Genomic DNA, 25,543 nt, shown 5'->3' on the forward strand with positions numbered 1-25,543 from the left:
GAAACACATCCGCCAGCTCCCACTTCCGGACGCAGCAGCTACTGCCCAGGACAAAGATGGCGCCCAGCGCGCTATGCTGATGGCGTCACAGTAGTCGCGACCGGTGACGCCATCAGCAGCGCGACGGGAGTAAAGAGTGGCGCGCCGGCTTCCGTCACGCGGCGGCGGCGGCGGATCTTGGCGGCAGGGACGGCGGCGACATGGCTGAGGCCGCGACCGGAGTGGGCCGCTTCAAGGCGAAGTAAGCCCAGGGCCGGAGACGGGTTCGCTGCCGGAGTAACGGAGGCGCCCGCGCGCGTGGAGCAGTGCCCGCGCGGACTGAGCGCGCTTTTGGTTCCGGGGGAGGCATACGGCCTGTGGAGTCGTGGGCCAGGCTGCGGTGGTAGCAGCAGGAGGGTCGGCACCGACTGCAGTCGGGAAGGGCGGCCGGCTGGGCGCAGCGAGCGTCGGGTTTTAGGGGCGTGGAGTGGGGACGAGGTACCCTGGGGGTAGGGGAGAGCTGAGCACATGTCCGGGGGTTCTGGATGGGAACCACCTGTGGACAGGTGGCCTGGGAGCGCCTACCTGTTGTCCCGATTTTCCCCGGAGCCGGAAGACAGTAGGTGGGTGGTCCGCAGCGGCCGGGGACCCAGAGCCCTGTTCTTATTCAGTTTCCCAGTGCGGAACAACTAAAGCTAGAGCTCAGTGCCTGGATGGGGACGTCTCAACCCTAACCCTGGGACACAGTTTCGTGGCAGAAATAATTTCCATCCGTGCTGAGGGGATTTGAGTTGTGACTAGCAAGGGAAAGACTGTGCGGGCAGCTCTTCTGTTTAGGGGTTAGCTGGGTTCAGAGGATGAGATTGGTTCCATCTTGGCAAGCTGGCTTCCCAGAAGGGAAGTTCGCTAGGTATTGGAACCTGGAGGAAGATCGTGGTCACATACAAGACATAGGCAAAAGATAGAAGACCTGTCACAAGGGCTGGGCCAGGAGCAATGAGGCTGCAGTGTGGACTGTGAAAGGAAAGGTGGACAGGAGCAAGGTTTGGAAACATGTAAAGAAAGAGAAAGTTTTAAGTAGGGCTGTGACATAACCAGTTGCTCTAAAATATAACTGGTATCACCAGGCACCTTGGTACAACTTGGGAGGCTGAGGCAGGAAGACTTGCAAGTTTGAGGCCAGCTTCGGCAATTTATCAAGGTTCTGAGCAACTTGTTGAGACCCTGTCTCAAAATAAAAAGTGTTGGGCTCTGGGTTCAGTCCCCAGTGCAAAAATAACAATAATAATGGTAATAACTGGCATCAGGGCATGGTGACCAACTATTCAGGAGGCTGATGCAGGAGGATCACAAATTCAAGGTCAGCCTGGGTAACTTAGGGAGACTTTGTTTCAAAATCAAAAGGGCTGGGGATGTAGCTCAGTGGTAGACTGCCCCTGGGTTCAATACCCAGTACCATAGGGATGAGAGAGTAACTGGCAGCATGATTGAGAGAGTAGGTAGGGTGCCCAGAAGTAACTGGAGCTGCCATCCAGGGGAAACTGCAATTCCCTGGCCCAGGTTGGAGGCAGTAGAGAGGAAGGAAAGAAGACAGCAGGAGTGAGATCACAGAAGTTAATGTTGCTTGGGGAGTGGGATCAGGTGAGGCTGTAGGAGAGTCCAGGATGGGGAAGGGGTATGCTGAACCTCAGGAGTGAAGACTGGAGAGATGGTACCCTAGTCCCACAACCAGCAAGGGGTCCTACCAAGGCCCCTACCGAGAAGACGGGGCTATCCAGCTGCATTCACCTGACTCAGGCCCACGTCTCCCTGCTGCAGGAGCCCATATGGATCACCAGTCAGCTCTGGGTCTCAACCTGTCTGTAACATGGGGGTAGCATCACCCACCCACAGAGTTGCCCAGGAACTCTGCAAGGGCAGGGGATTGTTGGGTTCACCTTTGGGACAGCAGCCAGCACAGGGCTAGGCACTGGGGGATAAGGGAATGGCGATCCTTCACTCCTCTGGTTCTCTTTCCAGCTATGCTATCGAGCGCAAGATGGAGCCTTTCTACAAGGGTGGAAAAGCACAGGTACCAGCTCCAGGGACAGATCAGGTGGTGGGTGGGGCAGGCAACAGGTAACCAGGGGTGCCTTGATTGAGACCCCTCTGTCTCCAGCTGGACCAGCTTGGCCAGCACCTCTTTTGCGTCTGTGGTACCAGAGTCAACATCCTGGACGTGGCCTCGGGGGCTGTGCTACAGAGCCTGGAGCAGGTAAGGGCAGGTGAACAGGTGCGAAGTGCTGGTGGGAAAGGCAGCCCTTTCTAATGGTGCCGTGTATTCTTGCACTTTCCCTTAGGAGGACCAAGAAGACATCACTGCCTTCGATCTCAGCCCGGATGATGAGGTACATGGGGCAGGGGTGAGAAGTAAGCTCTGTTGCCTCCCTCCTACGCTGCAAGTGGACAGGATGCTCACTTCCAGCTGAACTGCACATTCCCCAGGTGCTGGTGACAGCCAGTCGGGCATTGCTGCTGGCTCAGTGGGCCTGGCGAGAGGGCAGCGTCACCCGCCTATGGAAGGCAGTACATACTGCTCCTGTGGCCACCATGGCCTTTGATCCTACCTCCACACTGCTGGCCACAGGTAGGGCTTCAGGTGGACTGGAGGGCATAGGAAGAAGCTTTGGACACACCAGCCCCCTCACCTCAGTTGTTCCTGCAGGTGGCTGCGATGGGTCTGTGCGTGTCTGGGACGTCGTGCGGCACTATGGGACACACCACCTTCGGGGCTCTCCTGGCGTCGTGCAGTGAGTGGGGGCAGTGGAGAGTGGGGGGACAGAGGCACCACCCTTGGGCAGCACACCTTACCCATCCACCACCTGCCTGCAGTTTGGTGGCCTTCCACCCGGACCCCTCTCGCCTGCTGCTCTTCTCCTCAGCCGCAGATGCTGCCATCCGCGTGTGGTCGCTGCAGGACCGCTCGTGCCTGGCTGTGCTAACTGCTCACTACAGTGCTGTCACCTCACTGACCTTTAGTGCCGATGGCCACACCATGCTCAGGTAAGTGGCAGGCCACACAAACCTTGGAGGAGTCGAAGGCTCAGATAGTGAGGACCGAGACTGGGACTCTGGAACTAAAGGTGCTTTCTCCACACAGCTCTGGCCGTGACAAGATCTGCATTCTCTGGGACCTTCAGAGCCACCAGGCCACAAGGACTGTGCCAGTGTTTGAGGTGGGGCACCTGTAGGCAAGGGCTAGTGAGTCGGATAGGGGATTGAGGGGGAGTGGCCGCAGTCTTTGACCCAGCTCATCCCCAGAGTGTGGAGGCTGCTGTGCTGTTGCCTGAGGAGCCAGCGCCTGCCCTGGGTGTGAAGAATTCAGGCCTGCATTTCCTGACTGCTGGTGACCAAGGTGTGTGGGGCTGACCACGGGCAGATCACAGGAACTGGGGGAGGCCTGTTAGACTGAGAGCAGCCCCTCATCCCCTACACAGGCACACTGCGTGTGTGGGAGGCAGCTTCTGGGCAGTGTGTATACACCCAACCACAGTTGCCAGGCCCTGGGCAGGAACTGACCCACTGTGCCCTGGCCCACACCGCTGGCCTGCTCCTCAGTGTCACTGCTGACCACAACCTACTACTCTATGAGGCACAGTCCCTGCAGCTGCAGAAGCAGGTGAGTGCCTGTCCCTGCCCAGCCCAGCCCTCCACTCAACACAAGTCCCAGCTGAGGTTCTTCTTGCTTCCCAGTTTGCTGGCTACAGCGAAGAGGTATTAGATGTTCGGTTCCTTGGGCCCAAGGACTCCCATGTTGTTGTGGCCTCCAATAGCCCCTGTCTAAAAGTATTTGAGCTGCAAACATCGGCCTGCCAGATCCTCTATGGCCACACAGGCAAGTAGAGCTCATGATACCCCTAAGGCCTCATCCTGGGTTTGACAGCCTCCTCACCCCACTGCCACCTTGCCATATTGATTCCTGTCTCAACCAGACATCGTCCTGGCCCTGGACGTTTTCCGGAAGGGGTGGCTCTTTGCCAGCTGTGCCAAGGTAAGGCCTCCTGAGAGATGGGGAGGTACAGGGCCCCCACATGGGGAAGCCAAGGCAATAGGACCATGGTCCAGCTTCTCTCCTCAATTCTTCCCATTCCAGGATCAGAGTGTCCGCATCTGGAGGATGAACAAAGCAGGCCAGGTGGTCTGTGTGGCCCACGGCTCTGGGCACACACACAGTGTGGGCACCATCTGCTGCTCTAGGTAAGGGACAGGCTGGATCCAGGGATATCAGGAGATGGAGGCTCAGGCCTACTAATGGGTTCCAGCTCGGGGAGGGGAAGGTGGTGGCTTTGGCCTTATTCTCTGAGATACTAGGCCAAGAGTGGAACAGAGATCAGGCCCAAAGAACCCCAAGTTGTCATGGGGAGGGAATTCCCATCAGTATCCTTGAGACACAGTGGACCACGGAGGGAGGGAATCGTGGTGGAGAATGATGAACGTGGCTCAGGTGGAAAAAGGGGTCAGTGTTGAAGATTGGGGTACAGTTGCTGGGTATGGTGGCACTGAGGGTAGGTGGTGCGAGGGGCGGATCAGAGGTATTTGGGGGCAGTGCCCGGGGACAGTCTCTGTTCTCTGGACTGTGATGTGGCAGGCCAGACCTGAGGTGTGCTGGCAGAGGGTGCTGTCCAGCCTTAGCTGTCTCTCCCCTCCCCTGTTGGCTCTAGGCTGAAGGAGTCTTTCCTAGTGACAGGCAGCCAGGACTGTACTGTGAAGTTGTGGCCTCTCCCAGAAGTCCTGCTATCCAAGAGCACAGCACCAGACAGTGGCCCCATCCTCCTGCAGGCCCAGGCCACCCAGCGCTGCCATGACAAGGTGACCACATCAGACCTGGGTGGAGCTGTGGCTGAGCCCTTGCTGGAGTAGAGGTCTAAGCTGCCACCTGCTCCCTCCACAGGACATCAACAGTGTGGCTGTTGCCCCCAACGACAAGCTGCTGGCCACAGGCTCACAGGACCGTACAGCTAAGCTGTGGGCTCTGCCACAGTGCCAGCTACTGGGTGTTTTCTCCGGCCACCGGCGTGGGCTCTGGTGTGTCCAGTTCTCACCTATGGACCAGGTGCTGGCCACAGCCTCAGCTGATGGCACCGTCAAGCTCTGGGCACTGCAGGACTTTAGCTGTCTCAAGGTAAGCAGTGGCGTCCCCTGCTCTGGACCCTCCCACCTTTTGCAACCTCACACCCTCCCTCTACCCCCAGACATTTGAGGGGCATGACGCTTCAGTACTGAAGGTGGCCTTTGTGAGCCGTGGCACACAGCTGCTGTCTAGGTGAGACACTGGGCACAGGTGGGGTGGGGCAGGGTGGCAGGCAGGCCCCTACAGTCAGCCCTTCCCAATCCTAATCCCAGTGGCTCTGACGGGCTGGTGAAGCTCTGGACCATCAAGAGTAACGAGTGTGTGCGGACACTGGACGCCCATGAGGACAAGGTCTGGGGGCTGCACTGTAGCCGGCTGGATGACCGCGCCCTCACTGGGGCCAGCGACTCCCGTGTCATTCTCTGGAAGGTTGTGGGCCCTGAGGGGCAGGGTGTGTTGGTGGCCAACTTGGGGGCTTGCCTGACCCTAAGTCTGATCCCAGGACGTGACTGAGGCAGAACAGGCAGAGGAGCAGGCCAAGCAGGAGGAGCACGTGGTTAAGTAAGTCTGGGCTCAGTCCCAGCACCCTTCCTGTGGCCTGGGTGCTTGTGCACACCCCTGCTCTGTGGCACAGGGAACAGGCTGGGAGGGTGCACTCCAGTGGGAACTCAGGCCTGGGCCTGCCGACTCACCCTCAGCCCAGCCAGGGTTCCTGAGTGGCCCTGTCCCTCCCTCTGCCACCAGGCAGCAAGAGCTGGACAACCTGCTCCATGAGAAGAGGTACCTGCGGGCCCTGGGCTTGGCCATCTCCCTGGATCGGCCCCACACTGTGCTGACTGTTATCCAGGGTCAGTGCCTGCTGCTCCAAGGGAGGGGACTCGGGTGACCGTTGAATCCCTTCCTGGAACTCAAGAGTGCCATCTTCCCATAGCCATCCGGAGGGACCCTGAGGCTTGTGAGAAGTTGGAAGCCACCATGCTGAGATTGAGGCGAGACCAGAAAGGTTCTGGGCAGGCAGTTGGGGGTGGCCTGCTGGACAGGGGCAGGGCAGGGTGGAATGGCTGGCAGGCAGAGTGTGACTGTCCTGATACCCACAGAGGCTCTGCTGCGCTTCTGTGTCACATGGAACACCAACTCCCGGCATTGTCATGAAGCCCAGGCAGTGCTGAGTGTGCTACTGCAACACGAACCCCCTGAAGAGCTGCTGGCCTACCAGGGTGTGCGTGCTGCCCTGGAGGCCCTGCTGCCCTATACTGGTACGTGGGCACCACCAGGACCAGGGAGCAGTCTTGTGAGGCCTGCACCTCCTGACCTCCTGCTGACCTCCTCCTGTCCTCCCCAGAGCGGCACTTTCAGAGGCTTAGCCGGACGCTGCAGGCAGCCACCTTCTTGGACTTCCTGTGGCACAACATGAAGCTGTCCCCTCTCTCTGCTACCCCCCCAGCCCTCTGAGACACATAAAGACGCACTTTTCTGTCCTGCATGTGGATCTGAGCAGTCATCGCCAAGGTGCCTGGCCACAACCTGGACTAACCAGGGGTGCACTTTAGCCCCTGATGGTCTCAACCCAGCACCCAGCTCCTCCCCTGCCTCAGCAAAGTGAGACTGAATTGGGTCATTCAGAAGCTTTACTCAGAGGAAATGGGAAAGTGGACCCTCCTGACCTGCCAGGCAGAGTCCCACCCTCATCCATTCCCCCAGCCGGGGAGCTGCCATCAGCCATTCCCTGGGTCAGTCATTTGGCCCACGGCTTTGTGACTAGGGTACAAGTCTTCTTGCAGGGTCATAGACACATTCAAGGGGGGCCCAGGGGTCCTGGGATCTTCCCCAGTGCCCTGCGGGTAATGGTGCAGCAGCGGCTCTGGATGGCACTCAGGGGGGGACGGGCAGGCACAGCAGGGGGAGTCATGGTGGCCTCTGCCTTGTCCTCACCAAGGATCCCTGTCCCACTCAGGAGTGCACTCAGCCCCTCAGGCTGCAGCAGCACTGCTGGGAGCAGACCAGCCTTGCCATCATACCTGTGAAGAGGCAGGGCTTGGTTAGGGACTGGGGTGCCCTTGCCAGTCTTTGAGCTCACCGAAGTCCTCCCCCTGCATACCTGCAGAGCCACCAGCCACGGTCTGAAGTTTCCAGCACACGAACACGCGCCCCTGCAGGCACTGACAGCTCATCATCATGGCTGCCTTCATAGGCACGCAAAGCACAGAACTGGGCCCCTGGGAATGGGTATTAGGGGTCACTGGAGCTATAGCAGCTAGAGCCCCACCTTCCTGTGGGCTCCTCTCTGGGCACCTGATGTCCCTCTAGCTGTGGGCACCAGGAGCACACTCTGGGCCTTTGCCACCTCCTCCCTCTGGCTCAGGTGCTTCCTCTGGCCTACTCTTGCCACATATGATCCATCACTGGCAGTCATGGGGAAGGAAATTGGGCTCATACCGCTGGTTCCAAGGGTCAGGCCTGCTTTGCCCTGGCCTAGGACCACCTCCTCCAGGTAGGGAGCTGGAAACCAGGCTGTCTGTAGGTCCTCATTCTCCACCAGCCACCAACCTGTGTGAGAGGTGAGGTGAGGGAGGGGCTCTGACCCTGAAGTCCACTCAGACTCAGAAGGTCCCAGGTTCCTGTTGGCCCTACCTGAGGGGTGTCGCAGCAGTACATCTAGGCTTTCCTGAGCTTCTGCAAGGAAAGGCCTGCCCTGCATGTCCTGGGTGCGGAAGGGCTGCAAGCAGCGGAGCCTCTGAGCCTCCAGGCTGTGGATGGCAAGGTGGTCCGTGGGACGTGGCAAAGGCTCCTTTGGGGCAGGCAGGATCACCAGGCTGAGAAGGGTAGCCCAAAGGTGGAGTGGGTAGAGGGTGGGAGTGGGCCCAACACCCTAACCTTTGAGCCTGCCCCTTCTATTCCCTGCAAACGTGCATCTGGGGATCGGTTAAGCACCTTCCAGGAGGAAGCGCTGGCTCCAGGTCCAGGGGTTGTGGTTCAAAGAAGCTGGAGAGTGCCAGGCTCCGCAATACCCGTTCTGCGGTCCCCAACAAGGCCTGCACATAGGTATCCAGCAGGCCCAGGCGGGCCAGGCCGCGGCCCATACGCCCCCCTCGCGCCAACAGCGGTGCGTCTGTGGGCACATGTAGTACGTGCCATGGTGCCCCGCCCCACGCCAGGCTGTGCCTTCCCCGCTCCCCTGGGACCCTTGCCGGCCTGACCAGGAAACTTGGGAAGAATTCTGTCGGATCTCCGCAGCAGACCCGCCTCCACCGGAAAAGTGTCCTTGAGGGTCTTCTGCAGGGAAGAGGCGAACGTGGGGGTACAAGAGCCCGGCATAGTCCCTGGGAGGTCGGGGGTCCCTCGCGGGGATCACAGGGCCGCAAGCCCGAATGGGCAGGAAGGGTCTCTGGTGGGTACCGGGAGGCCGGCGGTTGTGGGGAGCCAGAACGCCCCGTGCCCAGGCCACCTACCTGGAGCCGTCTGAACTCGTCCCAGCTCCTGCGCACAAAGGTGTCACTGCCATCAGACCAGCGCACGGAAAAGGCGAACGTCTGGTGAGGAAAGGTGGGTGCCCCGGAGGCTGAGTCTGACACCCCGCTCTTGGCCTCCCTCTTGGGACTAGGAGAGACCCACTGCGGTCGTACCTGGAGCCGCTGCTTCTGCACCAGAGCCACCGCGCGCCCAGACACCGGGTGCCGAGAGCTTGCCATACCGACCCGATTCCGCGTGACTGCGGAGTGTTGGAGAGTGGCGAAGGACCACGCCGCCTACCTGACCTTGAGGGGGCTCGGGCAACCGGAAGACTGGCCCGAGGGGAATTCCCGGGGGTGCTCCAAGCCGGTCCCAGCAGAGCTGCCACGCCCCTCCCGGGTCCTTCTGTTCTCCTGGCTCTCTCCCAAGCCCCAGGCGGGGAAATGGGGGGCGGGGAGGCCCGGACCGCCACCTGGCACCCTCCCTCCTGGGCCTGACTCATCAAAGTGCCGCCTGACCTGGCCCACTCTGCCTCTCCGCTCCCAGGGTGCGCCCAACAGCCCTCTCTGAATCACCTGTGGGGCTCTGCAGCTGTAGTCTGGAACCAAGGACCTGGTGCTTAGGGCTTCGAGTGCAATCTCTGGCTTAATCCTAACGTGGGAAAATGAAGGGTCTCAGTGTCCCTAAGTCAGAAGAAGAAATTTGTGGTAAATAGGTAATTATGAGTTTTTCTGGATAAGCTGAGGAAGAGGCAGACCTCATAAGCCAAGGACCCAGGGATTCTCTTACAGTGGGAAGACATGGGGCAGGATAAAGAGGGTTCATCATTTGGTCACTTCATTTGCGTGGTGGGGAGGTGGTCACTAGGACCTCTGAATCCATGATTCATCACAACTTTCTGTAAACATAATCTGTGTCATTAGACCTATTTCCCCATCAGCTGGGGTGGAGGAGGCCCTCCACCCCACGGGACAGAGTGCTCACCCAGGTGAGCCTCACCTCTCTGGGCTGCTTCCTTATGGTGGAGATTTCCAGAGCTTGACCGACTCTGATGCACAGTGGTTCTTCCTGGTGCTGATGTCAGTATTCCCCTACTCCAGGCCTTCCAGAGACTGGGCTTCTGGGTTATCCCTCTAGGAAACTATCTTGGCCTCGAAAAAGGGTCTTTGTGGGGCTGGGGTTATGGCTTAGTGGTAGAGGTCTGCCTAGCATGTATGAGGTACTGGGTTTGATTCTCAGCACCACATAAATAAATAAAAATAAAGGTCTATCAACATCTAAAAAAATGTTTTGTTTTTTTAAAAAGGGTCTTTGTGTGTCCATCACACTAGTGGCTCTTTCTGAGCCCCTGGAACCTTCCCTGGTCTTCACCCAGGCAATGAACACATGACAGTGGCAGAGTGCCTTCAGCCCAGCTGCTACCCACCCTGTTCCACCTCACCTGAGAGCATGCTGGCCTGGCTGGGTTCAGGGTAGGATAGATCCTGCTCCCCTGTGTAGGGATGACTAAAGCTATCTTGGTCATTAACTCCATGTTTCCTACCCAGAAATACTAGCATACATTCCAAATCCTATAGTATTAATGAAATCATTAAAATGGCCAAAATTAGGCATGGTGGTACACATCTGTAATCCCAGTTACTCAGGATTGTAAATTGAAGGCCAGCCTGGATATCTTAATGAGATCCTGTCTCAAAAAAAATATAAAGGTCTGTGGATGTAGCTCAGCAATAGAATGACTTTGGGTTCAATCTCCAGCACCAGGGAAAACAACCTGTTTCCTGCCAGGCACTTAGGCCTGGACTGTCTCTTTTAACTAATGCTTGACAATTTTGGGGGGAGGTGGGGTACCAGGGATTGAACTGAGGGGGACTGGACCACTGAACCACCTCCCCAGCCCTATTTGTATTTTATTGAAAGACAGGGTCTCACTGAGTCGATTAGCACCTCACTTTTGCTGAGGCTGGCTTTGAATTCTAGATCCTCCTGATACCTTGACAAGTTTTGAGAGAGCCTAGATACATTCGGGATGGACTTGGGTTGCCTTTGCTGCCTTGGCATATTAAAGCCTTTCCCCTGCCTAACAGTGCAGGAATTCTCCTGTCTTGCTTCTTATCGGTCCCTAATAAATTACACTTTGTGAAATCCTGGATTTGCCTGCCTCTTTTTCCCATCTAAGTACTAAGCAGGCCCGACCCTGCTTAGCTTCCGAGATCAGATGAGATCGGGCAGGGTGGTACAGCCATAGACTTGCCTCTTTCTTCAGTCTCAACACTTTCTGCCTTTAGCAACCAGATTTTCCAAAAACATCCTGGAACACAATAAAGAAACTGGGGAAGGGTGGAGTACTCACAGCCAGTGACCAGAGGGATTCTATGGCCCCCACCAAACTTGGTCCCCCTCCATGTTTTCTTTCCCTATAGCCCCTACCTTCTCTCATTTGGATAGCTACAACAGGCCCCTATCACTATGGATGGTAAGGAGTTCATCAACTCAAAGAAATCCATTCTCCATTGGGCATCGTAGCTCATGCCTATAATCCTTGCAACTCAGGAGACTGAGGCAGAGGGAACTCAAGTTCTACTCCAGCATGGACAACTTGGTGAGACCTTGTCTAAAAATAAAAATAAAAAGGGCTGGGGTTGCAGTTCAATGAACCCTGGATTCAAGTCTCAATTCTCCAAGATATAATGTAAAATAAAAAGGGGCTGATGGGGATGTAGTACCCTAGGTTCAATCCCCAGTACCATCAAAAAAAAAAAAAAAAAAGGAAAAAAGGAAAAAAGGAGGAGGAGGAAGGAAATCCAATCTCCCCATACTCCATATGATAGCCAGAGGAATCTTTATCAAACAGAAATGGGTTCAGGTCAAGGTAACCCTGCCCCAAATCGTCCAACACCTTCCCACTGGTTTTAGAATAATTCCCAATTCCACCACAAGGAACCTGGTTGGTCCCTGCCACCAGTACATTTTCCCTCCACCTCCTCCTCCCCAGAGTCCCACTCTGCAGGCCTTTCTACTTCTGCAAAATGCCAAGATCCTGGGCTTGTCCTGGAAGGGGGTCCTCAGCTGGTACCTCATCCTTCAGGCCTCTGGGGTCTGCTCTCCAGGGAGGTCTTCCATATTTCCCACACCACGTGCATGGCCCACAACACAGTTTGTAAGTGAACATTTATTGATGTGACTCTTTGGGTTCTCCTTGTCTTGGCCACTATAAGCCAAGAAGGTTAGGGACAGCATCCTGTTTTCTGTTCTGGCGGCGCCTGGAACAGTGTTTGGAATAGAGTAGGCACTGCACAAATATTTCTGGAATGAATAAATGAACGCATGGAAGTAAGGGAATCCCTAAGGCCGCTGCCTCGGTGTTTTAACAATCCCTCACGCGAGTCCTGCGCGGTGGTGCACTCCTGCAATCCCAGGAGGATCCCAAGCTGGAGGCTAGCTTGGACAACATATGGAGACCTGTCACTCAGTAAAGAGGGCTGCGGTACAGCTCAGCCCTGGCGTGCGCGAGGCCCTGTGTCCGATCCCCAGTACAGCAAAACTAAACAACGCGACCCTTCACCAGGCCATAGGACGCGGAGGACGGCGGGCAAGCGCTTCCGGCTCCGCAGCCGCAGCCCGGCGCCGCGCAGCCAGGGCGCCAGTTGCCATGACGCCTGCCGAGGCCCGGGCCCAGCGTGCCGCCTCTGTGCTGTCACGCCCCGCCCCGTGTTGCCCGGGCACCGGCCCGGCGGGTGGGCGCACCGCCCGGTGGAGGGCACAGAGCCTGGCCGCGGGCACGCGGGACGGTCGGAGGGGAGCGATGGGGGCGTCGCGGGCTGCATCCCGGACGCCCGCCGGGCCCCAGCCCGAATGCTCAACGCGGCCGCGGCGCGGCTTCCACACCACACTGCTGTTCTACTGGAGGAAGCGCGAGCGCCGCCACGGACGGCGCACGCTGCGCCCGGGCCGGGGAACGAGGCCGAGGGGCGGCAGCCGAGCGCGGGGCCCCAGCCCCGCCCGCTCCTCCGGCGCCGCCCCGGCCCGCAGCCGGCCCTCCGGCTCCGCGGCGCCCGCCGCCAGCGCCCCGCCCCCCGCCCCCGGGCCCGCCCCCGAGCCCGCCCCCGGGCCCGCCCCGAGCCCCGCCCCCAGCTCCTGCAGGCGCGCGCTGGCGGCGGCGCGCGCGCTGGCTTGGAGGCCGAGCTGGAGGCCCATCTGGAGGCCGGCCTGGCCCGGCAGGCTGTGCGCGGGCAAGATGGCGGCGCCCGGCGAGCAGCCGCGCTTCTGCCGCGGCAGCCTCTTCTCCTTCCTGCCCGGCGGCGCGCGCTCCCAGGTGACGGACGACCTGGCGACCGACGCGCGGGGCCGTGGCGCCGGGCGCAGAGACGCCGCCGCCTCGGCCCCAGCGCCGGCCGCGGCACCCGCCCCGCAGTCGCAGGACGTGGAGGGCGCTTCGCGGAGGCAGCCCTGCCGGGCCTGCGTGGACTTCAAGACGTGGATGCGGACGCAGCAGAAGGTGCAAATACCCCGCGCGACCTCCCAGCCCTGGCCTTTGGGCCCGCTCCTCGTTCTCGGTTGCCCCGGCCGGATCTCTCGAGGGCCCAGGGCCCCGGGCCTTCTGTGCCTAACTTTGCCCCCTACCCCCAGGTAGACCTGAACTGTGAGCTTTCAGCAGCACGAGGGCCGGATCGGCGGCAGGGCTTCTGTCCGGAGTCTGGGTTGCTGGCTGGGCTGAAAAGGAGGGAGCTCATTTCTTTATTTTGCGCTGCTGGGTTAAGAGCCCAGGGCCTTGCGCATGCTATGCCAGTGCTCCACCGCTGAGCTGCATCGAAGGGGGAGCTTTATGGGCTTCTGGTTGGGGTCGAATGAACTGACCTATGGTCGGCCTACTTCTGCAGCGGGACAGCAAGTTTAGGGAGGATTGTCCACAGGATCGCGAGGAACTGGGTCGCCACAGCTGGGCTCTCCTCCACACCCTTGCTGCTTATTACCCGGACCTGCCCACCCCAGAGCAGCAGCAAGACATGGCCCAGTTCATACATTTATTTTCCAAGTTTTACCCGTGTGAGGAGTGTGCTGAAGACATAAGGATGAGGTACGTTCTGACAGCGCTCTGCAGGCAACAGTGCCTTATGCCTGCTGCTTGGGCCCCTTGGCTGAGGTCATAAAGAGGTGCCTAGGAAAAAACATGCAGTGGTGGTGGAGGGTTACCTAGGAGCTGGGGCTACTGACAGGGAGGGGATGTGTCATGTGAGTATTTCCTTTCTCCTCTAAAGCCAGACTGCCAGGATCTGGTACTGGGTGCAGGTTCCTGGGAAGGGTGTCCCCATCCTGTCCCTGGCTTAACACTCATGGAGGCTCCCTGCAGGTTAGCTAGGTTGCCTAACTCCTGGAGCTGGATTGCTGCTTTTAAGACCTTGGGAACTTACTGATTTTGCTTCCAAGAGCCACCTTTTCTTCACTGAGGCACCCAAGAGCCTGAGCCTGTTCCCATGTAGGCATTTCTAGGCTAGATGTGTGGGGTAGAGCTGTACTTGCTGTTTGATGCCTAAGCAGTTAGAAAGGTGTCTTGCCAAATTAGGGCACCAGGCCTCAGGCTCTGAGAAACAGTTTTGCGGTTGTGCCTTGCCCCACCCCTCTACACACTGCCTGGGGCCAGAGACACCAGTGAGGCGGCCTGATTATTATTATAAGATTATAAAATTGCCTGGTCTGTGCGTTCATGTCTTGCCCTGGGCTTCTGTCAGGATTTGCTAAGCTCCTTGGGTGGGTGTGTGAGCAGCGTTGGAAATCCACCACAATCAGGAAACCTCTGGGTCAGCTCTGTTCTCAGAATTCCTACCTCTGGGAGCATGAGGGTGCTCCCAAGTATAGTTCACAGCAGTGCCCCAGCTCCTCTCCCTTTGAAGCTGGTGGGCAGAGCGGCCACTGCCTCCTTACATCCTTCCTGTGCTCCCATGCAGGATAGGCAAGAACCAGCCAGATACTCGCACTCGGGCAACCTTCACCCAGTGGCTGTGCCGTCTGCACAATGAAGTGAACCACAAGCTAGGCAAGCCCGACTTCGATTGCTCACAGGTGGATGAACGCTGGCGTGACGGCTGGAAGGATGGCTCTTGTGACTAGAGGACGACCAGCCAGAGCTCATGGGGTAGCCACACAGGGCCTGTCAGCGCAGCGTGACTGGATGGGGATGGAGTGCTGATTAAAGTGCATCTGAGCCAGAGCCTGTGGTGTTTCAGTTGGGTGGTCCCCAGGATGCAGGCCCTCTCTCAAGCTTAGTGAAGAGTGAAGGTGCCTGCTGCAGGCACCCCAGTGGTCTCCCCCTGAGGCCCTGTGGGGCTGCAGATGAGGGAGGCAGGAACAGCCCAGACTGCCCCTTGCCATTCAGGATGCAGCTTCCTGCCCACTCCAAACCCTGGACCTAGTTCCCCACACAGGAAGGCAGTGGGTCTGACTGGGGTTCCTGTTCCTGTTCTTTGAGGCGAGGCTGCTGCCTTCCCACAGTGTGCTGTGGACATCTCAGTGCTGTGGCCCCAGCAATACTGTGCTATTGTCATATCAGGAATAAGGCTTGAGGCTGAGCTCTCAATTCTGTGCTCAGTCCCAACAGGGAAAGCCCAGACACGTTTTCTCTCAGACTCTATCCACCGTGCTGTCCATTCCCTACCTGGCATGTGGCCTTCCATAGCTGTGCTAGGCCTGGCCATTGGGGATCCTAGGGACAACTTCCTAAGAATTTGAGACCAAAATAAAATGCTGGAGAAGTGACTGAGGACTTGGTGTCAGTGTGCTTTGTGCTGGGGTTTACATGGGTGGACCGGCCTGCTTTTGTCTCCCCATGCTCAGATGGTCCTGACTGGCAGGAAGGTATTCTGAGGTGGCAGCAGGCCAGGGTTATTACAAGAATAGCAGGAGCCCCAGTGGCAGGACAAAGGGAACCAGAGTAACTGAGGGGATGATGGGAGAGGTGAGGCGAGATGGCGCCAAGTCTTGAAGAACCTGGGCCAAGATGTGGCAGGTACTCCCAGCCCAATTTTATATCTTATAATAATAATCAGGCCGCCTCACTGGCGTCTCTGGGAGTACCTGCCACATCGAGGTATGGCACAGAGTGACGTGCATTTTGAAGTCTTGGCTGCTGGGCTGCGATAAGGCAGGAAGTGGGTAGGAAACCAGCTGAGAGTTTCCCTAGAATGGGAGAGAATTCCCAGGGTGGGAAAGGAGCTAGAGGAGCTAGGCTACAGGGTTGGGCCAGGGCAGCTGGGAATGCTCTGTCAATGAGACAGAGGAGGCTACAAGTGTGGCAAGTCTTGGGTAACCTGACCCCAGCTTTTGGGCTCCCCTGGATCTGCTAATCTCCACCCTTGGTTCCAGCAAGAGCAGCCAAGCAGCAGTGTATGTCCTGATCCAGTAATCATGAAGGCTCGGGCAGTTTTACCCCTGCAAGGCCAATTGTGGCATGGCCTCCTGTGCCTTCAGTGGGAGAGATGCAGCAGGCTTTTGAAGATACTACCCAAAGGGGCCAGGTGACAAATGAGGCAGGAGCAGCTGGCAGAGAAGTTGCTCATCCTCCCCCAGGCATGGGGCTTCTCCCCATCCTTTCTCAAGGCAGTAGAGACTTAATGCACATGTGCTGGGAGCCAGCAGATTTCCTGCTGAAACTGTGGTCAGCTCAGGACACTTATGTGCCCTTCTTCCCTGCCTCACTGCCCCTTTCCCCTAACTGGCCTCCCCAGAGTTTCACCTCCCAATAAAATTTCAGTTTGCCTCAGATTGTTTTCAAGGGCATGCAGGCCAAGACAAGTGGCTCCTGTGCAAGCGTAGGTTCTGGCTCCTAATGGCATTTGAGAGCTGTCGGCACATACAGCAAAGGGGCCGATACAGAGGGAGAAAAGTCCCGAGGAACACACCCTGTGCACCTAAGGCTCAAAGGTCACAGATCCAGCAAGAGAAGGGGCCCAAATAGTGCTGCCAAGAAGCGGGCTTATGATGGCTGGGGATGTAGCTCAGTAGTAGAATGCTTGCCTGGCATGCATGGGGCCGTGGGTTCGATCCCTAGCACTCCATGACATAGAAGTAGTATGAGGGGATGGTGACTTTTAGTAGTGCATCCTGGCTGGTGCAGGCCTGTAATCCCAGTGACTCAGGAGGCTGAAGCAGAAGGATCTCAAATTCAAGGCCAAGCCTCAGCAATTTAGCAAGACCCTGTCTTGAAAAGAAAAAAAAGATGTGGAGGGAGGGGCTGGCAGAATCAAATTTGCCCCTACAATTGGCAGGTGGAGGTCACTGGCTTCCTTCAGTCCAGGTGCAGTTGGGAGCTTGATTACACTAGGTTTCAGAGGAAAAGGGAAAGGAAGTATTGAGAGTAGAAGACTCAAGTTACTGCTAAAGGAAACAATTGGAGGGAAGTGTGGACAAAGAGCCGTAGGTTCTTTCCAAAGTACAGCATGTTTGGGTGCTGACACAAACAATGGAGGAAGAGGGGGAAACAGATAACACATCAGGGAAGATTTGCTGCCCACTGATGAGAGGAGTGGGACTGGATGCAGTGTTAACAAACTTGACTGAACATATTGATGGACAGCACCCCTGGCCACACCTGCCCTGTCCAACAGTGCACAGTTACTGGTCAAGGGAAAGTTTCAGATCTGACATGTGGGTTGCCTAGGAGGTGGGGTCAGACACCACCAGGGGCCCACACTGCCCTCTGAAGAATGGACTAATACTCCCACCTGCACAGGATGCAGTGAAGTGCTTGGCACTATAAGTGCTTATTCCTGATCCTGGATCCAGAAGACCAGAGACAGGTAACTGCAAGGTTCCATGACCCACTGCAAACTTGCTTCTCCATAAGGTTCTAGACTGACCAGGAGGATCAGGAGGGAAGAATGGGCTTTGCCACTAGGGGAGTCTGTCCAGGGAGAGGAGCCCACTCAGGCAGGCTACATAGGAGTCATCCAGGTTCCTGCCGGGCTGGTCTGGAGGGAGCACAAGGGAAGGAGCCCTGTCACTGAGCTGGGGATCTTTGGGAGACCTAGTAGGGGCCTGGACAACCAGGTGGCCTGAGCTCCCCTCTTTGCTGCTTTTCTCTGCCCTCAACGCTGGACCAAGTACTTCAGTCACAGGTCAATCAGGGAGACTTATGTGTCAGGAGGGCTCCTGTAGAATGGTACCACCTGGTCACCCCTTCATGCTGGCCGTCAGGCGCTGTCCCCAGACAAGCTCTGCCCTGAAAGCAGTGGCTATTCTTTTCACTGACCCACCCTGTTAGGGAGGATACAATCTTCAGAAAGAGAAGCTAGGGTTCGATGGGGGGGGTCTCTGTAAAGGCCCCCATTTAACTATCTGGTCCTTTGGGCGCTGGGTCAGGGAGCATGATGCTGGACCTCACTTTCCCCTTCGCATTCAGCAAAGGTCCTGCTCAGGGGACCAGGGTCAAATCCTTGTCCTTAGGCCTATCCTCCCAGCCTTCCCCTGCCCACCCTAGCCTCTGGGGACCCTGGTGGTGCGTCCCCAGAGAATGTCTCCATTTCGGACCCAGTCACGCAAGTAAGGGTGGGCGGGGCGGACGGAAGGAAGGGCTCTGGCCCCGCGCGCGGACCCGGTGGGGGGCGCTGGCTCGGCCCCGCCCCGCGCGCCCCCGTCGCGGCCGGCGCGCGCTCCCGGGAGGCGGCGGCAGCGGCAGCGGCAGCGGCAGCATCCATAGCATCAGCATCCCCGGCAGCAGCCGCCACCGGCGGCCTCGGACTGGGCCCGCCGGACAGACGGACAGAGTGCGCCAGGGGCGCGGGGCCGCCGGGGCCAGCCATGGAGGGCGCCTCGTTTGGCGCCGGCCGCGCGGGGGCCGCCCTGGACCCCGTGAGCTTTGCACGGCGGCCCCAGACCCTGCTGCGGGTCGCGTCCTGGGTGAGTGGCCCCTGCCCAGGCTCCCGCCCGGGTCTCGGGCCCCGCCTGTCCTCGTGCCCCGGGTACCCCACCCAAATCCTGTCCCTCGCCCCTCACCCTTCACCCTCCTCGGCCTCCGGGCCCCTCCCCCGCCGGCCGCAGGTTGGGGTGACGTCACCGGGCTGGGCGCGCCCACCTGCGGGCGGGGGAGGGGCTGGTAGCGACAGAGGGACCTTGAGAGGTCACCGCCGGTCGCCCCCTACCCCCGATTTCTCCTTAGGTCTGACATCAACCCTCTTCCTCAGCCTTCTCTCGGTTTTTCTTGTTCTCACGACCTGGAAGTGGGCACAGGGTTGGGAACGCGCTTCGCGGAGGGGCTTGAGCGCTCAACCCCGGCTCCTAGAGGGGCTGCAGGAGCCTCCCCTCCCCCCGCACACACATCCGCCAGGCCCTCTTGAAGGGCCCCGGCACTTCCCAGGCCCCCAGATCCAGCTGTGAGTTGAGGGAGGGGTTACTCCGGGCTGGGGCAGCTGGAAGGAGCTGTGCACCAGGGGGGCTTCCTGGAGGTGGCGCAGGAGGAGCAGGTGCCCACTGGGGCATGCCTTGCTTCTACTCACCCTCTAGAGAAGAGGGATGAGGGGTAGGATGCCTAGTTCTGGTCTTGTCCAGCTGGCGCCTGCCTCACCTCCGCGCCTATCTTAGAGGAGGGCGGTGCCCAGGGTGGGGCAGAGGACCCTGGACTTCCCGGCGTAGTGACTGACCAGACAAGGAAGCAGGAACCAGGTTTCTCCCTGGCTTCAGCCTTCACCAGGTCCCTCGGAACTGGAAAGGGAAAGGAGCAAAATGATGGAGTTGAGAAGGGAGCTCTCTTCTCAAAAACACAGGCTGCCAGAGCCCAAGAACGTGTCTGGTTTAAAATGACCATGGTCCACCTCCTACCTGTCTCTCCCAACTGGTGGGCAGGAGGAGGTCCTGAAGTTGGACTGAACCCCAGAGGTCAGTGGTGTCACCCTTTCAGCCCAAATACCCATCAGTAAAATTAATGATCAAGCACAGATGGGGGCCTTCATCTCCCAAGTGCCCACTACTGCTGGAACCTGGCGGACATTATGGCACCCAGCCTATTTACCCCATGTGGCATGATAGAAGGCAGGCCACACTGTGGGGCCAGCTGTCGCTGTAGCGACAGCCCCCCTCTCTGAGTTTCACTCCTCCCTATTTCTTCTCCCGCCAAGTGCGGCCCGGGTAATGGCTCCTGCTCCCACACTCTCAGGTGGGTTCTGGCCCCAGCCTTACAGAGAAGTTGGGCTGTGGCTCAGCCTTGACTCTCATGAGCCATGTGACCCTAGTGGGTAAGTCATTTCACCTATGGGATCCCCCGTTTCCCCAACTATAAAAGTGATAAGGATAACGGCGAAGGTATGTAAAGAAGCAGTTTTAGCACAGTGCCGGGACATAGTAGATGCTCACTAAGTGGTTCCTGCTGTAATAAGTGCGTGAGGGGACAGGCCCCGAGGTGTGGGTGCTCGCGGGGAAGCCCAAGGTCCCGGCTGCGGGAAGGCGCCGGCGCAGGGCCTGAGGCTCCCGGGGCTGCCCGCAGGTGTTCTCCATCGCGGTGTTCGGCCCCATCGTCAACGAGGGCTACGTGAACGCCGACAGCGGCCCGGAGCTGCGCTGCGTCTTCAACGGGAACGCGGGTGCCTGTCGCTTCGGCGTCGCGCTGGGTCTCGGGGCTTTCCTCGCCTGCGCTGCGTTCCTGCTGCTAGACTTGCGTTTCCAGCAGATCAGCAGCGTCCGCGACCGCCGCCGCGCAGTGCTGCTCGACCTGGCTTTCTCAGGTGGGCGTGGCCGCGGGGCGGGGCGGGCCTCGGGGGCGGGGCCTGGGCGGCCCAGCGCGGGCCGGGCGAGGTGCCCCTCTCAGGGGCGCGGGGCAGGACCCCAAGCGGCCCGCGCCTGGCGAGGCGCCCCCTGACGGCAGGTCGCCGCCCGCAGGGCTCTGGTCCTTCCTGTGGTTCGTGGGTTTCTGCTTCCTCACCAACCAGTGGCAGCGCACTGCGCCCGGGCCGGGCACCGCGCAGGCCGGGGACGCGGCGCGGGCAGCCATCGCCTTCAGCTTCTTCTCCATCCTCAGCTGGGTGAGTGCGGGCCTCGTGGGCTGCGGGACGGGGGCGCCCCGGCTGACCCCGGCTGACCCCAGCTCCCCGCCCAGGTGGCGCTCACCGTGAAGGCCCTGCAGCGGTTCCGCCTGGGCACCGACATGTCGCTCTTCGCCACAGAACAGCTGGGCTCTGGGGCCGGCCAGACCTACCCCGGCTACCCGGTGGGCAGCGGTGTGGAGGGCACCGAGACCTACCAGAGCCCCCCCTTCACCGAGACCTTGGACACCAGTCCCAAAGGGTACCAGGTGCCCGCCTATTAGTGTCCGACAAGCACGGACCAGGGCTCGAAGGCCACCCCACCAACACAGGTTCCAAGGCCTCCTTGGACCTCTCTGGAGGCCTAGAGGTCCAGCACCAGGGACAGCAGGGGTGGCCACTGTGGGCCTCCGCCCCGGAGCAAGTAGCACCTGAGCTGTCCCCATCAAGTTCCTCTAGGCCTGAGGTCCTGAGAAGAGGACAATGTGGCCTGGAGTGGACTGGCCTGGGAGAGGCATTCCCTTTATGGACCAACCAACCTGGAGCTCACCTGCCCATTCTGAAGTCAGAGGTCCAGCTGCCCTCCACAGCTCAGTGCAGGGATGGCACAGGGCCAGGGACTGTGGCCCTGTCCCTGGGGGTCACGACTGTCCTTGCCCTATCATGATGGTTTGTCATGTCCAGAGCCTTCCTTCATTTCCTCTCGTGAGCTCACAGAGCAGCTCGGTCCTGTTGGTGTTGTGATTGTGGTCAACTCTACAGGTTTCATCTCATAGTGCTCCACAAGCTGCACCTCTCTCTGTGGCCCCTGCCCAGGTGTCAAAGGTTCTGGTCAGGAAAGCACAAGACACCTATGGACCTGGGTACCAGCCCTTTAGCGCATGGGTAGGAACAGGACATCTGGGTGCCAGGCAAGACAAGCACCTCACAAAGATAGAGGCCTAGAGGTTACATAGCCCACAGTGCCCCTCGAAACAGCCATTCCTGCATACTGATTTACCCTGGCTTCCTGGACTAGACCCTTCCTTCCCACCCTGCACCCTGTTTAAGGCCCAGCCCCAGGTGGGGGTCCCTGTGCATAGCTGACTACTCATGCATTGCTTGAAGCTGGCTTTTCACAAATCAAAACCACACACATTGCCATATTTCATTCTTACAGACAGATGCCTCCCTCTGGAGTTGCAGTTGAGTGACAACCCTGTACATTATAGAATAGACCAATTATGTGTGAATATTTAAGTGAACATGTTTACAATTTTTGTATATATGGATCTTTCCCTCCCTCTTCTGAGAGGACAATCCATGGTTGTGTATTTTCAGTGTCCCATGTTCTGACTGCGGCTTCTTTACAATAAAGACTATAAATGCATTGACCATGATCTGGATGCTCCTAGAATCATTATAGTCCTGGGACAGTTTCAAGCCTCTGCCCCTCCTGGTGCCAGGACTGGGGTCTCAGGGATACCAGGGCCCAGGGACTAGGAGGGAGCATGGAAGAAAAGCAGGTATTGGGAGCACCAGGTCCATGTCCCTCCAGTAGATTGCACTGGTCTGGGTGGAAGCTGTTGTTCAGAGCAGTCTCTGGGATGCTGGGGAGACTCCCCACTTTCTTTTTTCTTTTTCTTTTTCTTTTCTTTTTTTTTTTTTTTGGTACTAGGAATTGAGCCCAGAGGTGCTTAACCACTAAGCCACATCCCCAGCCCTATTTTGTATTTTTATATAGAGACAGGCTCTTGCTGAGTTGCTTAGCACTTTGCTTTTGCTAAGGCTGGATTTGAACTCTATATCCTCCTACCTCAGCCTCCCGAGCCACTAGGATTATAGGCATGTGCCACCATGTCTGGTTTATTTTTTATTTTGAGACAGGGTCTTGCTAAATTGCTTAGGGTCTCACTAAGTTGCTGAGGCTGGCTTTGAACTTGGGATCCTCCTGCCTCAGCCTCCCCAGTTGCTGGGATTACAGACATGCATCTGGCTTATCCTTTCTTATAACAGCAGTATTCTCTGGGACACAGAAAGTGGATTTTACTGCTGAAGCTCAAATTCATTTCCATGCCTATCTCCTTCATGTCCCAGAAATGTGGCCTGTATTTGCATATGCATCTGTGAGTGCACACGTGCATGTTGTGCATATATATCCTAATATTTGCTGCTTTATTTATTTTTGGTACCGGGTATTAAACCCTCGGGTGCTTAACCACTGAGCCACGTCCCTAGCCTTTTTTATATTTTATTAAATATTGCTGAGGTGCTTAGGGCCTCACTACATTGCTGACGCTGGGTTTGAACTCCAGATCCTGCTGCCTCAACCTCCCAAGTCACTGGATTATAGGCGTTTTTAAGAGTACTGCTCATGGCACTAATGAAACTCTCAGTGTTGTGCAGACACTGTCACTGTGTGTTTCCAAAGCTTTTTCATCACCTCAGCAGGAGTTCTGTACCCATTAAACTCACTCTGTTCCTCCTCCCCGCAGTCCCTGGGAAGCTCTAGGTTGCGTTTTTGTCTGCCTGAGTTTACCTATGCTGGATATTTCGTTTAAGTGGGGTCATAATATTTGTCCAGCTTTCACAGCACTGTTCTCAAGATCCCCCATGCTACAGCAGGATTTGGTGTTTCACTCTTCTTTGTGGCTGCGTAGCATTCCATTGTGAGGACGGACCCTTCTGTTTATCCATTTGTCGAGCTCACTCAGATTATTTTCATCTTTAGGTCCTTAGGCTGTTTTGCATAGTTCTGGTCAGTACATTGGCATACTCGTATCTGTTTGAGTTCAGTTTTCAATTCTTTTGGTTACATACCTAGGAATGGAATTACTGGATCAAATGGTAACTTTTGGATCAATTATATACTTTTTAAAAAATATTTTATTATTGCAGTTTTTGATTGATTGAGTGCTGGGGATTGGACCTGGGGCCTTGTATGTGCCAGGCAAGGCTCTATCACTGAGCCACATCCTCAGCAATGCTACCCTTTTGAAACCTGCCTTCCTTTTCATACGTGCACAGTGTGTGCATTCACAGAAATGCACCATTTGGGCTCTATCAGCATGCCGTGCTGCACACGTAGTGTTTTCCCTCCAGCGTGGTTTTGGGATGTGCCGCTTTGCCACACTTAGCTGTCGCTGTGGCCCTTCCTTCTGCTCTGACCAGTCCTCGCCCTGTCTGCTCACAGGCAGGTACCAGGTGTTCCCAGCATTTTGCTTGTCTGAAGATAGTGCTACAAGGAGCTCCTGATTTGCTCAGGGTCATTGTTTCTCCAGGGTTTTCTTCTAGAAGAATCCCAGTGTTCATGGGCTCTGAGCACTTGCTGTTTTTCTTTTTTTAAATATTTTTTTAGTTGTAGATGGACACAATAACCTTTAATTAATGAATTGGTTAATTTTTATATGGTGCTGAGGATCAAACCCATGCCTCACACATGCCAAGCAAGTGCACCACTACTGAGCCACACCACCAGACCAGCTGCTATTTTTGTTTAATATGGAAGGCTTCATGAATTTGCTCATCATCATCCTTGCGCAGGAGTTATGCTATTCTTCTCTGTTGTTTTGCTTTGTTTTTGGTGCTGGGGATTGAACCCAGGGCTTTGTGCATGTGAGGCAAGCCCTCTACCAACTGAGCTACTGAGCCACACCACCAGACCAGCTGCTATTTTTGTTTAATATGGAAGGCTTCATGAATTTGCTTATCATCATCCTTGCGCAGGAGCTATGCTATTCTTCTCTGTTGTTTTGTTTTGTTTTTGGTGCTGGGGATTGAACCCAGGGCTTTGTGTATGTGAGGCAAGCCCTCTACCAACTGAGCTACATCCCCAGCCTGGCTAACCGTCCCTGTATCTTTCCAATTTTAGTATATGTGCTGCCAAAGTGGGCACCCAGCTGCTGTGTTTTAATTTAGGATCTTAAGGTGAAGAGCACCACCTCAAAAGTTAGGGAAGACACACAATGGAAATAAAGATTCCATTACTTGGAGGTCCTGGGGACACAGCATGCCTACAGACCAAACGCGGGGGATCAGGGAGTGTGCAGAGAGAAGGAAGGTTCCCATGGGTCAATGCTTTTACAGAGGCTAGCGACTAGGGCTCTCCCAATAGGTATCCTGCAGGGAGGTTTAATTGGTTGCATGGGTTGCAGGAGGTCACACAATGACTGAGAGGTAGAAACTGTGGCATTTCTGCACTGTCCACACAGAGTGAGGGTCAGTGGGACTGGTCAGGCAGAATGCATCTAGATGTCCCACAGGGAGGAGGTCACTAGGGAGCAGCTATACAAGGCAGGTACCTGGATGAATCACATTGAGGATCTGGGGGTGGGGCAGGAAAGTGCTTAAGGCTTGCTTCTGGCATGAGGAAGTGCAAGGGGGTTGAGCCCAGGCCTCACAGAAGCATTCTAGGCAAGTGCCCACCACTGAGCTACCCCAGCCCCACTGGATGTATTTACAGTGGATACCAAGGTAACAAACAAAAGCATACACTAGAGGCACCTCTTCCCAGTCCCAGGGAGCCCATGCAAGCTCTGGGCCTGGTGGTAGATATATCCTGGTATGTTACCTTCCTTGACTTTATTTCTGCCATCCTTGTCACATGGGGGAAAAAATTGGGGGGGGGGGGGGTTTCCTGTGTTGCCCCAGGCTGGCCTTGAACTCCTGTGCTCAGGTGATCCTCCCACCTGGGACTGTAGGCCACTACTGCACCTGGCTTTGGTTATAGAAATTCTAACTGTGGGTGTAAATGTATTTGCAAATCTCATTCTCATGGTTTGACTCTTCACAGCCTAAGAAGGCTGTTCTTAACGCCAGGGTCTCCATGTTGTTTTACAAATGTTTAGTTTCTTTTCTTTCAAACTTTTTATCTGGAAATATGTATAGATTCACTGAAAATCAAAGGGGAAAAGAGTACAGTGAAGGGGGAGGGGAAGGGGGGCAATCGTGAACTGAAGTCAATTTCCGTGCTGTAAGTTTGTCGGGATGAACCCAACTGCTGTAACTGTAAAGCTTTAAA

The 25,543-nt window shown here is 56.8% G+C and overlaps 4 protein-coding genes and 1 long non-coding RNA gene across 12 annotated transcripts; 3 read left to right on the forward strand and 2 right to left on the reverse strand.

The window, feature by feature from the left end:
• The first annotated feature begins 105 nt into the window (after positions 1-105).
• On the forward strand, positions 106-6,570 carry TBL3 (transducin beta like 3). Of its 4 annotated transcripts, none has more exons than XM_079120296.1 (22): positions 107-241; positions 1,999-2,050; positions 2,138-2,233; positions 2,319-2,366; positions 2,464-2,605; positions 2,684-2,768; positions 2,851-3,021; positions 3,119-3,194; positions 3,280-3,373; positions 3,456-3,637; positions 3,712-3,853; positions 3,951-4,009; positions 4,112-4,215; positions 4,680-4,827; positions 4,910-5,140; positions 5,211-5,281; positions 5,362-5,518; positions 5,592-5,650; positions 5,834-5,937; positions 6,021-6,092; positions 6,187-6,345; positions 6,432-6,570. In XM_079120296.1, the coding sequence occupies exons 1-22, from the start codon at positions 201-203 to the stop codon at positions 6,539-6,541; spliced, it is 2,403 nt and encodes an 800-aa protein (XP_078976422.1). In that variant the 5' UTR covers positions 107-200; the 3' UTR covers positions 6,542-6,570. The 4 variants fall into 4 exon arrangements, with proteins under 4 accessions (XP_078976420.1, XP_078976422.1, XP_078976423.1 ...); XM_079120297.1 differs by lacking the exon at positions 107-241 and adding an exon at positions 253-396; XM_079120295.1 differs by lacking the exon at positions 107-241 and adding an exon at positions 481-602.
• A 129-nt stretch (positions 6,571-6,699) lies between these two features.
• NOXO1 (NADPH oxidase organizer 1) lies at positions 6,700-9,063 on the reverse strand. 2 transcript variants are annotated; one of them, XM_079120348.1, is made up of 8 exons: positions 8,713-9,063; positions 8,539-8,619; positions 8,287-8,362; positions 8,021-8,198; positions 7,721-7,836; positions 7,526-7,636; positions 7,188-7,305; positions 6,700-7,107 (listed from the first exon to the last, which is right to left on the reverse strand). In XM_079120348.1, the coding sequence occupies exons 1-8, from the start codon at positions 8,776-8,778 to the stop codon at positions 6,885-6,887; spliced, it is 969 nt and encodes a 322-aa protein (XP_078976474.1). In that variant the 5' UTR covers positions 8,779-9,063; the 3' UTR covers positions 6,700-6,884. The 2 variants fall into 2 exon arrangements, with proteins under 2 accessions (XP_078976474.1, XP_078976473.1); XM_079120347.1 differs by having other exon boundaries at positions 7,721-7,902; positions 8,713-9,060.
• A 764-nt stretch (positions 9,064-9,827) lies between these two features.
• LOC306649421 lies at positions 9,828-11,324 on the reverse strand. The gene is made up of 2 exons (XR_013760641.1): positions 10,970-11,324; positions 9,828-10,850 (listed from the first exon to the last, which is right to left on the reverse strand). It is a non-coding gene; the product is annotated as an uncharacterized lncRNA (long non-coding RNA).
• Positions 11,325-12,403: 1,079 nt separating this feature from the next.
• On the forward strand, positions 12,404-15,297 carry GFER (growth factor, augmenter of liver regeneration). 4 transcript variants are annotated; one of them, XM_079120392.1, is made up of 3 exons: positions 12,404-13,037; positions 13,420-13,616; positions 14,490-15,297. In XM_079120392.1, exons 1-3 carry the CDS (start codon positions 12,777-12,779, stop codon positions 14,554-14,556), a joined length of 525 nt encoding a protein of 174 aa, XP_078976518.1. In that variant the 5' UTR covers positions 12,404-12,776; the 3' UTR covers positions 14,557-15,297. The 4 variants fall into 4 exon arrangements, with proteins under 4 accessions (XP_078976518.1, XP_078976519.1, XP_078976517.1 ...); XM_079120393.1 differs by having other exon boundaries at positions 13,453-13,616; XM_079120391.1 differs by having other exon boundaries at positions 12,669-13,037; positions 13,453-13,616; positions 14,485-15,297.
• A 2,885-nt stretch (positions 15,298-18,182) lies between these two features.
• SYNGR3 (synaptogyrin 3) lies at positions 18,183-21,923 on the forward strand. The gene is made up of 4 exons (XM_079120388.1): positions 18,183-18,430; positions 20,010-20,247; positions 20,402-20,544; positions 20,619-21,923. Exons 1-4 carry the CDS (start codon positions 18,332-18,334, stop codon positions 20,826-20,828), a joined length of 690 nt encoding a protein of 229 aa, XP_078976514.1. The 5' UTR covers positions 18,183-18,331; the 3' UTR covers positions 20,829-21,923.
• The last annotated feature ends 3,620 nt before the right edge of the window (positions 21,924-25,543 follow it).

This window comes from Sciurus vulgaris, assembly GCF_902686455.1.
Source record: "Sciurus vulgaris genome assembly, chromosome: 18".
Taxonomy (NCBI): Eukaryota; Metazoa; Chordata; class Mammalia; order Rodentia; family Sciuridae; genus Sciurus; species Sciurus vulgaris.

Excerpts from the sequence above, each read along its gene's own strand:
- GFER (XM_079120390.1), top strand. The coding sequence starts at position 12,777 with ATGGCGGCGCCCGGCGAGCAGCCGCGCTTCTGCCGCGGCAGCCTCTTC. Across the intron at positions 13,038-13,419 it reads GGATGCGGACGCAGCAGAAG|CGGGACAGCAAGTTTAGGGA; the intron begins GTGCAAATACCC and ends CTACTTCTGCAG. Across the intron at positions 13,617-14,484 it reads GCTGAAGACATAAGGATGAG|GATAGGCAAGAACCAGCCAG; the intron begins GTACGTTCTGAC and ends GCTCCCATGCAG.
- TBL3 (XM_079120294.1), top strand. The coding sequence starts at position 201 with ATGGCTGAGGCCGCGACCGGAGTGGGCCGCTTCAAGGCGAA. Across the intron at positions 4,216-4,679 it reads GGCACCATCTGCTGCTCTAG|GCTGAAGGAGTCTTTCCTAG; the intron begins GTAAGGGACAGG and ends TGTTGGCTCTAG. Across the intron at positions 6,346-6,431 it reads GGCCCTGCTGCCCTATACTG|AGCGGCACTTTCAGAGGCTT; the intron begins GTACGTGGGCAC and ends TGTCCTCCCCAG.
- SYNGR3 (XM_079120388.1), top strand. The coding sequence starts at position 18,332 with ATGGAGGGCGCCTCGTTTGGCGCCGGCCGCGCGGGGGCCGCCCTGGAC. Across the intron at positions 18,431-20,009 it reads TGCTGCGGGTCGCGTCCTGG|GTGTTCTCCATCGCGGTGTT; the intron begins GTGAGTGGCCCC and ends GGCTGCCCGCAG. Across the intron at positions 20,545-20,618 it reads TCTTCTCCATCCTCAGCTGG|GTGGCGCTCACCGTGAAGGC; the intron begins GTGAGTGCGGGC and ends CTCCCCGCCCAG.
- NOXO1 (XM_079120347.1), bottom strand. The coding sequence starts at position 8,778 with ATGGCAAGCTCTCGGCACCCGGTGTCTGGGCGCGCGGTGGCTCTGGTG. Across the intron at positions 8,199-8,286 it reads AATTCTTCCCAAGTTTCCTG|ACGCACCGCTGTTGGCGCGA; the intron begins GTCAGGCCGGCA and ends ATGTGCCCACAG. Across the intron at positions 7,108-7,187 it reads CGTGGCTGGTGGCTCTGCAG|GTATGATGGCAAGGCTGGTC; the intron begins GTATGCAGGGGG and ends GCCTCTTCACAG.